The 12,465-nt window shown below is 51.2% G+C and overlaps 1 protein-coding gene across 1 annotated transcript; it reads right to left on the reverse strand.

The window, feature by feature from the left end:
* Nucleotides 1-435: 435 nt before the first annotated feature.
* Nucleotides 436-10,571, reverse strand: Mmp11 (matrix metallopeptidase 11). Its single transcript, XM_069994456.1, has 8 exons — nucleotides 10,461-10,571; nucleotides 5,013-5,227; nucleotides 4,068-4,211; nucleotides 3,846-3,979; nucleotides 3,459-3,700; nucleotides 3,163-3,379; nucleotides 2,153-2,410; nucleotides 436-1,299 (listed from the first exon to the last, which is right to left on the reverse strand). Exons 1-8 carry the CDS (start codon nucleotides 10,560-10,562, stop codon nucleotides 1,166-1,168), a joined length of 1,446 nt encoding a protein of 481 aa, XP_069850557.1. The 5' UTR covers nucleotides 10,563-10,571; the 3' UTR covers nucleotides 436-1,165.
* Nucleotides 10,572-12,465: the final 1,894 nt, after the last annotated feature.

A 12,465-nucleotide genomic window follows, 5' to 3' on the forward strand; every position in this document is an offset into this window, starting at 1 on the left:
GTGGTGCTGAGGAGTCGAACCCAGGGCCTCATACATGCAAGGCAAGCACTCTACCACTGAGCCACCTTCCCAGCCCCTGTTGATGATTTTCTAAGGTTCAACAATTGCTATTACGAAAAAGATATGAGGACCTAGAAGACAGTGCAAGTTGATGCTAGATGATCGTGAAGAACAGCAGTAACCATGAATTTTGTTCTGTGTTTACATAGCAGTGGAAAGTGAAGTATTTTAAGATAGGAGATAGGGCATGGCATGACCAAATGAAACTGCTACCACTTTGTTAGATGTTCCTCCAGATATGATAGAAAATGGAAAGAAGGAGCCCTAAGTATTTGGAAAGTGAACTTTGACCCTGGCTTCCATGTTAGGCTTGGGCTAACAGGAACCAGGCCTCCTCATCCTTACTGCAGTTACAAAGAGACACCAGGCGGGCACTTAGAAAACAATCATATTTAATGACAGTCCTCAGGGTTGTTTGTTTTTTTAAAAAAAATCTTTGTACACTGTACACACATTTACATGGCTTTGGAAGACACCAGTGCTAGGATAAGGGCTTCAGGAGGTCCAGGCCCAGGACAGGATTGAGGTATGTTGGGGCCTCTGAAGGTAAGGGTTTCTGTGTTGAAACAGAGCCTTCCCTAGCTGGTTGTAGGCCTTTTGGCCTACATCCTGAGAAATAGATCTCTAGGATCACCAGCTAGAAGAGAGCCAGATCTAAACATCTACCCAGATCTGACGTCTCAGGAACGGGCCTTGCTTGGTTAAAGCAGAAGGCCAGGGTATACCTTACACACAAGCTCCAACACTAATACTCTGCAGGAACCTTACAGCAGGAATAGAGAAGATCAGATGCTGTCGTTCACCCATCTCTGAGGGTCAGAGATGGAGGCCTTGAGAAGCTAGGTTTGACCATGACCTACAAAGGTATGGCAAAGCCAGCCTGACACCTCCTTCACACGTCAGTAACTCCAAAGCTTCCCTGTCTGGTCTGAGACACTTGCCAGCAGGAGACCACGACCTGCGTGGCCCTCCCCACAGTTGTCATGGTGGTTACCCCCCCCCCAGCCCACCCCAACTGAGGAAACATAGGCTCTGACTCATATCTGGTGTCCAGAGCCACAAAGATGGCTGTGGGTCAGTTATCCTGAGGGCATTCAAGCCACAGTCAGCGGAACGTGTTGGCAGGCTCAGCACAGCCAAAGAAGTCAGGGCCCACAAGGCGAGGGAAGCCCTCCAGAGCCTTCACCTTCACGGGGTCAAACTTCCAGTACAGGCGGCCACGCAGGAAGTAGGCATAGCCTGAAAAGAGAAGAAGATAAGACCTGGGCAAGTGGACACTGGGTTCTGCACCTGCCTGGCTGGCTGTGGCCAGGGACAGGCATGAGGGGAGGGTTGGATGGGAAGGCCTTGACTTCCCACTGCTGAAGCTCCAAGGTTGCCCTTCCAAAACCTCCTTTCCTTCCTAGGAGCCCTTCCAGGGTCTCGTCCTGTATCAGGGTCTAGTCTAGAGGTACCTAGAGCCTTAGCTCAATTCCTATCTCTCAGGAAAGCATGTTCTGTTCCCTCACCAACTTCCTCATCACTCTACTTTCAATCTCACCAACCATACCACAAAGACATCCTAGAGTGTGCCAAAGCTCCAGGCTACTTCCAGATTGCGCTCCCAGAGAATACCACATGGAAGGATAGAAAAAGAGGATACTGGCAGGCAAAGCAGTCCTGAGCTTTGAGCTCTAGCCTGGCTGGTTGCTCAGTGGTTAGGAACAGGGACTGTCTAATGGGAATCTGGGCTCGATCACTGTTTACCTATGTTGCCCTAATAAGGCATCTCATAGACTGAGCCTCTGTTTGTCTCTCTAGAAACTGAGTTTATAAAAGATGTTATGTCAGAAGGCTACTGTGAGGTATAAGTACATTAGTGTTGTGGCTAAAGCATTGGCGACCCTTGTTATGTTGCAGTTATTTTCTCATTGCATATGGTTGAGGGACCTGGACAAGCCCTTGTGCTTCTCTGGCCCTGTCTTTTTATCTGCAACATGGGCATAGTACTGGCACCCCACTCCTGTGAGGAAGAGCTGGGCCTCCTGCAGTACATATGAATGAGTCCAATTATTACACTACCCTCTGCCAGCCACCGCTCAGCCCCACACACCGTCAGCATCCTGGAAGGCAGCGTCAATCTCAGAGGGTACCCCTCGCCAGTCAGTTGCCCGGCGAGGCACAGGACTGTCCACACGCCGAGTGCTGGGATGGAAACGCCAATAGTCCCCACCTCGGAAAAAGTAGACCTTGTTCTTCTCAGCACCCCAGACTAAGGCAGCGTGCACTGGGGACCACACCAGGCCTAGCCCAGAGAGGGGTGCAGGGCCTAGGACTGGCTTCTCACCATCATATACCCAGTACTGGGAACCTGTGGAAGAGAGGGAGTTACTAAGCCACCACTGCCACACTCAGTCAAAATGGACCTGCTTCACCACTTCCAGGGACTCTTCTCAGCCTCAGTTTACTTAACTATAAACACTGTGTCTGACAGTGCTTGCTTTCCTGGCCTATTTAGGTCATCTGGGATAAGCTATAAGGAAGGCTTTATAAAATAATACATGGGAAGATTATTCTAATTTATAGAAGGCCACCTGGGTTCCTGGTCTGGGCATCACAAATACCTGCTGCCCACTCCTTGGGCCCTGAGCCCTGCCATAGCAGGTCCCTGAATGTTTTGGAACCCATATGCAAGTTTCCCATGGTCCACCTTTGTGTATGGTCTTGGCATCTGAAATGCTGCTTTGGCAGTTGAGAGTTGAAAGTATAATCTCCTGGGTCTTCAGACCTGAATCAGATCCCTCTTTTCCCCTTTCTAAGAGCCATCCTCCAGTAAGTCATTTCATCACCTGTGAGCCTGAGACCTCAGCTCTAAAACTTCTAAAACTTCATCCCATGGGGTAGCTTTGGGATTTAAATGTACCAACATACAGCCCTACTGTGCAATATCTTTAGTGCTGTGATCTCAAGAACTGCCCCCTCTGGTAGATTCCCAGCTGTGCCTTGGAAAGCCACCCTCTCACTGTCCTTTGTGTCCCTTGAGAGGAGCTTGTCTATCTCAACCCTTAGCTGTGGTATTCTTGGCTCAAGGAAGTCCTCAGCTGACCTCCAACTCCTACTTACCTTGGAAGAACCAGATGTGGCCTTGGGCATCTTCGAAGGCTGCATCGACAGGGCTGGGCAGTCCTTGCCAGTGGCGAGAGGCCAGCGCAGGGTACCCAGGCTGTAGCCGGCCACCACGGAGTCTCCACACAAAGCCTGCCTTGAAGAAGAAGAGCTCACCTCGGATGGTGGAGACTGCGTCAAAGGAGACCTCACAGGCATCTGGTGGATTTTCCGGCTAGAGTGAGAGAGAAAGCTCACACTGGAGCCAACAAGACCAGCAGGGGTCTGTGTCTTCTCACCCTCTCCAGCCTTACCTCCAATGGTGCAATCTCATTGGTGTCTACTCCATTCTGGGGACCCAGAGTTGCAGCCTGGGAGGTGGTGGCCTCGTGGGGCCTGCCATATAGATGCTGGATACCTCTGCGGTCATCTGGGCTGAGGCTCAGTGGGTAACGGAAGGTATAAAAAGGAGACATCAGGGCCTTAGCTGCTGTTGTATGTTGAAGCCCTAGCACGTGGCCAAATTCATGAGCTGCCACCTGTAGCAGGTCTGTGCCTGGAAAAGGGAAGTAAATAGGTCAGTCATCCTCTATTTTCTGCCATTAGCTCCAGAACTTAAGCTCAGGTCCTTAGCAGGTTCTCAGACACTCTTGGAGTGATCTCCAGTTGCCCCATCTGGAAGATGTGTATTGAGCCCATACCTTGATTGTCTCCTATAGTCCAGGTTTCATCATAGTCAAAGTGGACATCCCCTTCTCGGTGGGTCTTGGGGAAGAAGGCATGGGCGAGGATGCCCCCAGGCCCATCAAATGGAAGGTTGTCCCCATGCCAGTACCTGTGGATGGATTGGGAGGGGCAGGTAGAGTCAGAGGCTGCTAGCAGTAGAATTTGTTCCTGGAGGGGTTTCTAGGTCATAGGTTCACCTGGTGAAGTCGATCATGATGTCAGCATGACCCTCATGCACCTCAGTGAAGGTGAGTGGCGTCACTTCGCTCCACACCTGTAAGGCCTCTGCCACCGTCTGTCGCACCTGTTCTTGTACCAGTTGCCATGGGAACCGGAGGATCCTGGGGGGAGTTGGAGGAGACTGGGCCTGGGGCATGGAAGCCCCTGGTGACTGAGGAGGCAAGAGTTGCTCCTAGATGCCCAATGACTGCGTGAGTGTGAAAACCAAATGTGCTCTGCGTCTCGACTACAACGAACTAGTCTCCCGGCACACGAGTGTGTCTTTGCATCTATTTAGATGCCCAGAGGTGTCTGCATTTGGTAGAAAGAACACAGTGACCGTACTGCTCATTATGGGGAGACCATGGCCCCTTGAGCCTTGTCTACGGTTCCTAGTTCTTCATCCAGAAAATTCCTAAGGTTTCCATAGTCTTAGCTCCAATGCTGTGTTTGTCATACTAGAACATTCTCTCTGAAGCTATAATATCTCAGCTTCCTTGTTACCTGCCCAGGAGCCTTCCAGAACAACCAGTGAGGAGCCTGACATCACCAATCCCCACTCACCATAGTCTCTGCCTGCACAAGGCTCATGTTATGATGGTAGATTTGAACAAGCCACCTTCCTGAAAGGACAGGGCTATGTCTTAGCTTCATCCATATGTAGTTCTAGACTTGGCCCTTACAGGTCCCCAATAAAGCAGGCCTAGGTGACTTCTAGTGATGACAGAGGTCCTGCCCCAGCACTGCAGTAGGGTATCAATCTCTCTTTAAGCTAGAGTTTCAGGGTGTTGGTTCATGGATGGCTGGGGCCAAGTGGGCACACAGGTGGGTGTAGCCCTAATGTGTCTCAGGAAGCAGGTATGAAGGCACAACAGGCTCTCCTATAGACCCATGGTCCTGGTCTCCTGGCCTTTGGCGCCTACCTGTAGGTGAGGTCCGTCTTTTCCCAGCGCCCTCCAGACAGCACAAAACGCTTTTGTCTGTTGCGGGCATTTAGCCCATCGGGTGGGTCAGGTACACCACATCGTGGAAGTCTAAGCCCACCAGCAGGCTGGGGAACTTCTTGGGCAGCAGAGGCAGGCAGAGCTGCGTGTTGAGGCTGTGTTCTCTTCCTCACAGATTGGTGGTGGTGGGTGTCCTGGGCAAGCAAGAGCATCCAGGTGAGCCCTCAGGTCCTGATGGACCACAGTTAGAGCTATGACACTTCAGCAGGTGCAACCCAGACCCACTGTGTTACTGGGAAAAGTGAGGGCTTAAAGGGCAAGGGCAACACAGTCCTTTGATCTTGGGCTAATTCTGGTTTCTTGACATCTTGTTCTAAGGCACCAAGTTTCGTCCTCCTCTCTTGCTTCTTCTCCTCTCTGGGCTGTGTGACACAACCTCACCCCCACCCAGCTGATCAGCAAGGATTGAGTGAAAATGCACAGATTTGGAGAGCATAATCTATGAGCCCCAAACTATACTCTTCAAACCCACACAGTATATAATCCCAGAGTTTCCAAGGAAACATCAAGCAAGTGCTTTCTGCTCCCTCAAAGGCCCTTCCATAGCCATTTCTATCTTCATTTCATCCTATGTCCACTGAGCTCAGACATACCTGGTCCCTAGGTCTATGAACAGGCTTGGCCCTTTCTCTTTTCCCCGCATGCCTCCATGCCCCTCCCCCAGCATGGAGAAACTACAGCATGGCCTTGGCTTGCTCACCTGATAAATGAGGGCAATACTCCCCTACAATAGTGATGATCTGGGGATGGAATGAAATGATACATAAAAGTGTGTACTTAGCACAGGTCCAAGTACCCTTCCAATAATCTACACCTCCATCCACCTGAGGTCTGACTTCTAGCAAAGATGTTTTGTTCACACCCTGCCAAAGCCAATCTGTGATTTTTCTCGCAGGGAGATTCAGGGCATCCCTGCCAGACTCTGCCACAACTCGAAGACCACCGATGGCAGTTCTCACCTGAGCTGCATCCTCCCATCTTCTTTCTTTAAGTCCTCAGAGTGGAACTCACAGTTCTTATGCAGGAGAAAAGTGGAAATGCAGGGACATATAAAAGCCCTGTGAGATTACCCAACAAGAGTCTGGTGGGGGCAGGTGAGTACTCTAGCACACCAGATCAAAGGCAAGGGCCTGTTTCAGGCCACTGTACTAAAGCCTGAGTAGAAGGAAAGAGATGGTGCCAGCTGGATGGTGGTGGCTCATGCCTGTAATCTTAGCTAGTCAGAAGGCTGAGATCTGAGGATCACAGTTTGAAGCCAGCCCAGGCAGAAAAGTCAGTGAGACTCTTATCTCTAATAAACTACTGAGAAAAAGCCTGAAGTGAGACTGTGGCTCAAGTGGTAGAGCACTAGCCTTGAGCAAAAGAAGCTCAGGGATGGCACCCAGGCCCTGAGTTTAAGCCCCAGAACTGCCCCCCTCCCTCCAAAAAAAAGAGAGCTGGAGCCATGCTGTTTGCTAAGATACTTGAGGCACCTGTATGGTCTGGGCCTGTCTGATCTGGGTGGCTACAGTCTCCCCACAGCCATATTTGGGGCAGGCACCCAGCCATTCTGGCTCCACACTCAGCCTCAGCCTCTGGCACCTCTCCCAGTCTCCAAGCACCCCAGAGTTGTGAACAGGCTCCCAGTCCTGCAAGCTCTGGATTCCTGCAAGCTCTGGACACTCTTTTGTGAAGGAGCCTTCTGAACCATTAAGGGGACTTGAAACTACTGGGAGTATCGTGCCCTAGACCAGTTTCCTCCTGGTTTCTGAGCTTGACACCAACTCTGAACCTTACTAGCTTGCAGATTTTAGACAATTCTGGGCTTACTGTTAATATACTTATGACTATGGCACATTAGAACCCTGTTTTCATCCTCCACCCACATGTGCCTTCAGCCAATTCCATTGTCATCATCCCTCACATGGGGAAATGGAACACCTTGCTCAGGTAACAGCTGTCAAGGAGCAAAGTATCCATGCTCACAGCTCACCCCCTGGATACTGTGTCTATTCTGCTCTTCAAAGACAGTCATCTGTCCCCTGGAGGGCCCAGGCTAGCCTCATCTTGATTGCAAAAGAGAATGAAGGGGAAATTGTTAAGTAGCTGCAACTTCCAAGACACTTTGAATTAAGGCTCAGTGAAACTCCATCACTCCTCAATAAAGTGAGAGGATAATATCTACTCTAAGGGTCACATTTAGGATGTGAATACCAGGACTGTGTGACTTGCCACAGGGGCTTGTCACCCCACCTCCCAAAGGAGAAACAGATTTCTTCCCCCTAACCCTGGGGACCCTCTCAGGAAAGTACAGAGTTGTGTCATCCCTGGAGAGCCCCAAACAGCCCAGAGCCCCATCTGCCAGCTCTGATTATGCCAGAAATCTCTTTTCTCTGCTGCCCAGAAAGGCCTGGGAACAAATAAAGGGAAGGCAATGGATCTACATGTCTTAGATCCACTATAGCCCCTTCCTCCTCTTCCTTTATGAGTCAAGTCCATAGCTAGATCACTGAATCAGAACCAAAATGTAAGTGGTTTTTCTTTGTCTTTCTTTCTTTCTTCCTTCCTTCCTTCCTTCCTGCCTTCCTTCCTTCCTTCCTTCCTTCCTTTCTTCCTTCCTTCCTTCCTTCCTTTCTTTCTTTCTTCCTTTCTTTCTCTCCTTCCTTCGCTCCCTCCTTTCCTCCCTCCCTCCCTCACTCCTTCCTTCCCCCCTCTTCTTCCTCCTCCTCCTCCTTCTTCTTCTTTTTCTTTTTGCCAGCACTGAGGACTGAACTCAGGGTCTGGGCCCTGTTCTTTAGCTTTTTCACTCAAGGCTGGCACGCTTATCATTTGAGTAACAATTCCATTTTCTGGTTTTCCTGTTTTTGTGTGATGGTTAATTGAAGATAAATCTCCTGGATTCACCTGCCTGGACTGGTTTGAACTGTGATCTTCAGATCTCACCCTCCTGAGTAGGAAGGCTAGCTATTCTGAAAAGCTTAGGGTATGAAAGCCTATTTCTATGTCATGGTGATCCTGGGCAAGTCACTGTCTTCTTACAGCCTAAACTTCTCTATGTGTCAAATGAGGATTGTCCCAGAACAAAGAGTTGTCATTGTTCTATAATGGCTCCTGTAGCATCTGGCACAAAGAAGGGCTCTTCCCTGCACCTGCTTCTCCTGTAGATCCTCCTCTCCCACACTTCGGAATCTCTTCTCCCCAAATTCTTGGTCCTCTCAGGACAATTAGGATCCAATGAGGTAGAGTAGTGGCACAGAGCACCCATAATCTCACCTATAGCCCTGAGGAGCTTAGGATACAGCCATTACCCTATATCCCAAAGGATGAAACAACTCAGTGAGGTCAAAGACTTTAGCCAGGGTCACACAGCAAGTCAGGTAAGAGCTGGGCCTGGATTTGGGGCTCAAGCCTCCCCCTCCAAAGCTCTCCTTCATGCCTACTCTCCCACTCTTGGATTATCTCCAAAACCCACATTCCTGAGAAGCATTTCTGTTTCTAATGCATTCCCTCCCCTGGGCCAGTAGCCTTTCTTGGTTTACCCAGTGGAGGGGCCTGTCTTACTCTACCCTACCCTCTGGTCCAGCATCCCACAGCCTCAGACACACTCAAAAATGTCTTGGCTAACCCAGTTTTCTGGCATAGCTCAGAGGCTTATCATCTTCCCATTCAGATAATGGCAAGTACCAGGTAAAGAGAAAATAAGGGAGGACCCCAGTCTAGGAAACCTTAGGGTAAGGCCAGGCTGGTTCAGTGCAATTCTTGGGCCCCAGTTTGCTTTTGGTGTAACGGAAATAATGAATCATAGTTACACTTTCTAATGTCAGTAGGGAGCAATCTTGAGAGCAAGATACATTGTTAGGCTGTGAGGAAGAAACTGGGACATCCCCACACTATTCTATACCCAGATCATGCTCATCTGAGGCTTAGAGAACTCAGGTACACTGCCCAAGTCACACAACCAGTAGCTACAAGGTCTGTCTATAATCTTTCTCTCTCCACTCCTCCCTACTGGCTAGTGGGAGAGGAGTGGGAAGTCAGCTTTGTCCCATTGGGCTTTTAACTCCTGAGAACTGGAAACTGGGACGGATAAATATTTACAGAGTTCTTCTGGTCCTGCTGACAGCAATTTTGGGGATAAACACATTGGAGGAAACTCCAAATGCTCCTTGTGTGTCTCCGAGTGCAGCTCAGACCCATTCCAGGCTAGCCTCCAGCCCTAGCATTTAGCCCTAAATAGAGAGGCAACTACAGGTGACCTCCCCCCCCCCTCCAGTGTATATAATATCACCTCATTTAGCTTCTCCCATCGCTCAGCTGTAGTCACTGTTGCCAAAGCCCATCCTATCCCCTCAATGTGTAGCAAGTGGGTGAGGTTCTGGGGAGGGAGCTTGGTTTCAGACTCAGACAGATCTTTCCAATTTCTGAACCCATGGGCTTAACTGCTGGATTGGGGGAGGTGCACTGCATTGAGCCATCCTCATTCACTCTACTCCACCTTCCCCATCTCTTTCTACACTCACATTGCGGACAAAGCTGGCATGCACAGAGCCAGTGTATCTGGACAGAGGGACCAGTCCTAGGACCCGTCACATTCTCTTTCCCCATCACGTCTGAATTGTTTAGGTCATTCAGCCGTGAGGCTGAAGGGACCAGGTCTTGGGGGATCCTGTAGATGGGTTGTGTCCTGCCCCTGCCCCTAGTCATCCTGTGACTGATGCCTTAAAGTCCAGCCTGAAGGGACAGTGAAGCTATTGGACACAAAGGTGCCGTACACAGCACCCCCCCTCCATTACAGTCCCTTCTCTCCTCAATCTGTTTGTTCTCTTTACTTGAACCTTCTCCTTCACCTCATCCATTTTCAGTACTGACCCTCCCCCCACGTGATGATCACACACAATGTCACCATCTTACTCCAGCTCTCCCGGGTGTCAGTGTCCCACAGGGGCCTTCCTCGGGTGCCAGCGACAGCATCATCTCCTCCAGGTTCACATTCCATGATCCCTTCCTGTCCAACTCACCCTCCACTTCATCGCATACCTGGAGGTGCGCTCCCTGGAGGCCACACCACAGGAGGCTGACCCTTGCCTAGGACCCGCTTCGCTTTGTTTCTCTGCTACTTCTCCCCACACACACAACCCAAGCATCTGGGGCTGTGGAGCGAGAAGCCGGGGTGTGAGTCAGACGCGGGGTGGCGCGCCCCACCGGGCGGACAGCGATTGCTGCGCAGGCGCCACCTGCACAGCGCCCGGGACGGGACACCCGCAGGGGAACCAAAAAGGCCTTTAGCATACCTGCTGCGCCAGGATACCAGGGGCGCCCCCCAAAGGGTTCCGTGTGTGCCCGGCCCTCCCCTGGAGGAGGAGCGAAAAGCCGGCGGCGCGCACTCACCGGTGGCCTGGCTCGGGCCAGCAGCGGCGGCAGCAGCGCGAGCAGTAGCAGCAGGAGGAGGGCGCGCGGGGCCGCGCTGCGGAACCCGGCGGCCCGAGCCATCCGCCCGGGGGCTGCTGGGCCTGCTGGGCCGCGCCCGGCCACCGCCCCTTATAGCCTTTGCTCCGCCCCCGGCCCGGCCCGGGCACGCCCCTTCTCTCCCCCCCCCCCCCCCGCCGCCTTTTGTTCTAAACTCTCCCCGCCGGCGACCGTCGCCCCGGCCGGGGTGGGGGAGGTGGCCCTGGAGGGGTTGGGCTCCCTGAGTTCCGAGGGGAGTCTGAGAGAGAGGAGTCGGGTTTCCACTCCGATCGATTCCTACCCCCCACTTTTGGAAGGCTAATTGTCCCACCGAGTCTCCGCGAGGGCCTGACCTCCGACCTCGGTGACAGGTGGTTCTGAAACCCAGGAAGACGTCCCCCCACCTCTCCCTGGACTCCCCAGCCCAACCGGATGGAAGATGCCACAATAGCACTTGTGAGGAACGTTTGTCCCGGGGAACACTGAGGCATATGACAGGCTAACCAGCCTCTCACCTTGCAACGAACTGGGCACAATCTATAGATGGAGAAACTGAAGATCTGAGATGGGCCAGATTTGTGCAAGTGTTAGCAGACCCTCTAGCTGGTCCAGCAGGGGGTAGGGAGAGCAATAGAAAGGTGTCAGTTGGGGACTAGAGCCCCAGGCTGTTCCCTGATCAGGGCCTCCCTCCTGACTTCCAGGGCCTGCTTGGGGGGGGGGGGCGGAGAAGAATCAAAGAGGGAGTCATATCTACAATGATGGAAGGGCTTCTCCAATCTCACCCCCAGGACCCCAGACAATCTGCCCCCTCTCTGGCACCCTCAAGAGCGAAGATTAAGGTAGCGGCTCCCTCCCGTTTTGACAGGGCTCCTAGCAGCTGCAAGGTAAGGCTACCAGCAGCCTGGGCAAAGAAAGAGAAGCTGAGAATCTCCCCCCCCTCCCTCCCCTCCCCCCCCCAGCTTCTCCAGGAAGACTCCACAGAGACCCCTGCAGGGCGAGGAGGAGCAAGACAGCAGTCAGGTTTTTTTAAATTAATTTATTTTTTTATTGTGACAATACTGTACAGAGGAGTTACAATTACATGGGCAAGATAATGAGTTCATTTCTTAGCAAGCATTGTAGACTCCTCCTTTGTTTCCCCTTCCCATCCCTTCCCATCCAGCAGTCAGTTTTATACCTTATCTATCAACAGTTCTTTTCTTTAAAATGTCTTCCCCCCTTCCCACCCTCCCAAGGTGGGGCTTGAACTCTGGACCTGGGTGTTTTTCCCTTAGCTTTTTCACTCAAGGTTGGTGTTCTACCATTTGAGCCACAGCTCCACTTCTGGCCTTTTGGTACTTAATTGGAGATAAATGTCTCACAAATTTTCCTACTCTAGTGGCTTTGAACCTCAACGATCAGATCTCAGCCTCCTGTGAGTAGATATGATTACAAACATGAGCCATCTATGCTTAGATCAAATGCCTCATTTTTAAAAGACTGGTATCAGTGTCTGCCTCAGCCTCCTCTAAGCAATACTAAAGCAAGAGTTTGGTGAGAAATTCATACGTTTTCTGATACAGATGAAAACAGCATTTTTAAAAAATGAAGCATTCGTTTGTATGAGTACCTTAAAATAACCTTGAGTGCATCCAGAGGTGCATAACAATCCTTTGGGGAAACCTACAAGCCATAAGCCTTCTAGAACGGTCTTTAGGGAGAGGGTGCTATCACTACCAGCCAACAGTGCACTTGGTAGGATAGCTGATCGCAGTCAGATTCTTACAGGAGGAATACTCTGATAAGCCCGGAAGGGAAGCTCATTTGGCCAATGGGAACCAGGTGATCAGCGACTTTATGGGCATGGGGAGGCTGGAGCAAGCCTGGCACATCATTGAAGAGGGAATGGCTTATTTTGCACAGAGTAGTTGAAAAGAATAAATGCAAGAGCACAAGAGTGGACATGACT

The sequence above is a fragment of the Dipodomys merriami genome, unplaced genomic scaffold (genome assembly GCF_024711535.1).
Source record: "Dipodomys merriami isolate MVZ:Mamm:240054 unplaced genomic scaffold, mDipMer1.0.p SCAF_45, whole genome shotgun sequence".
Classification (NCBI taxonomy): Eukaryota; Metazoa; Chordata; class Mammalia; order Rodentia; family Heteromyidae; genus Dipodomys; species Dipodomys merriami.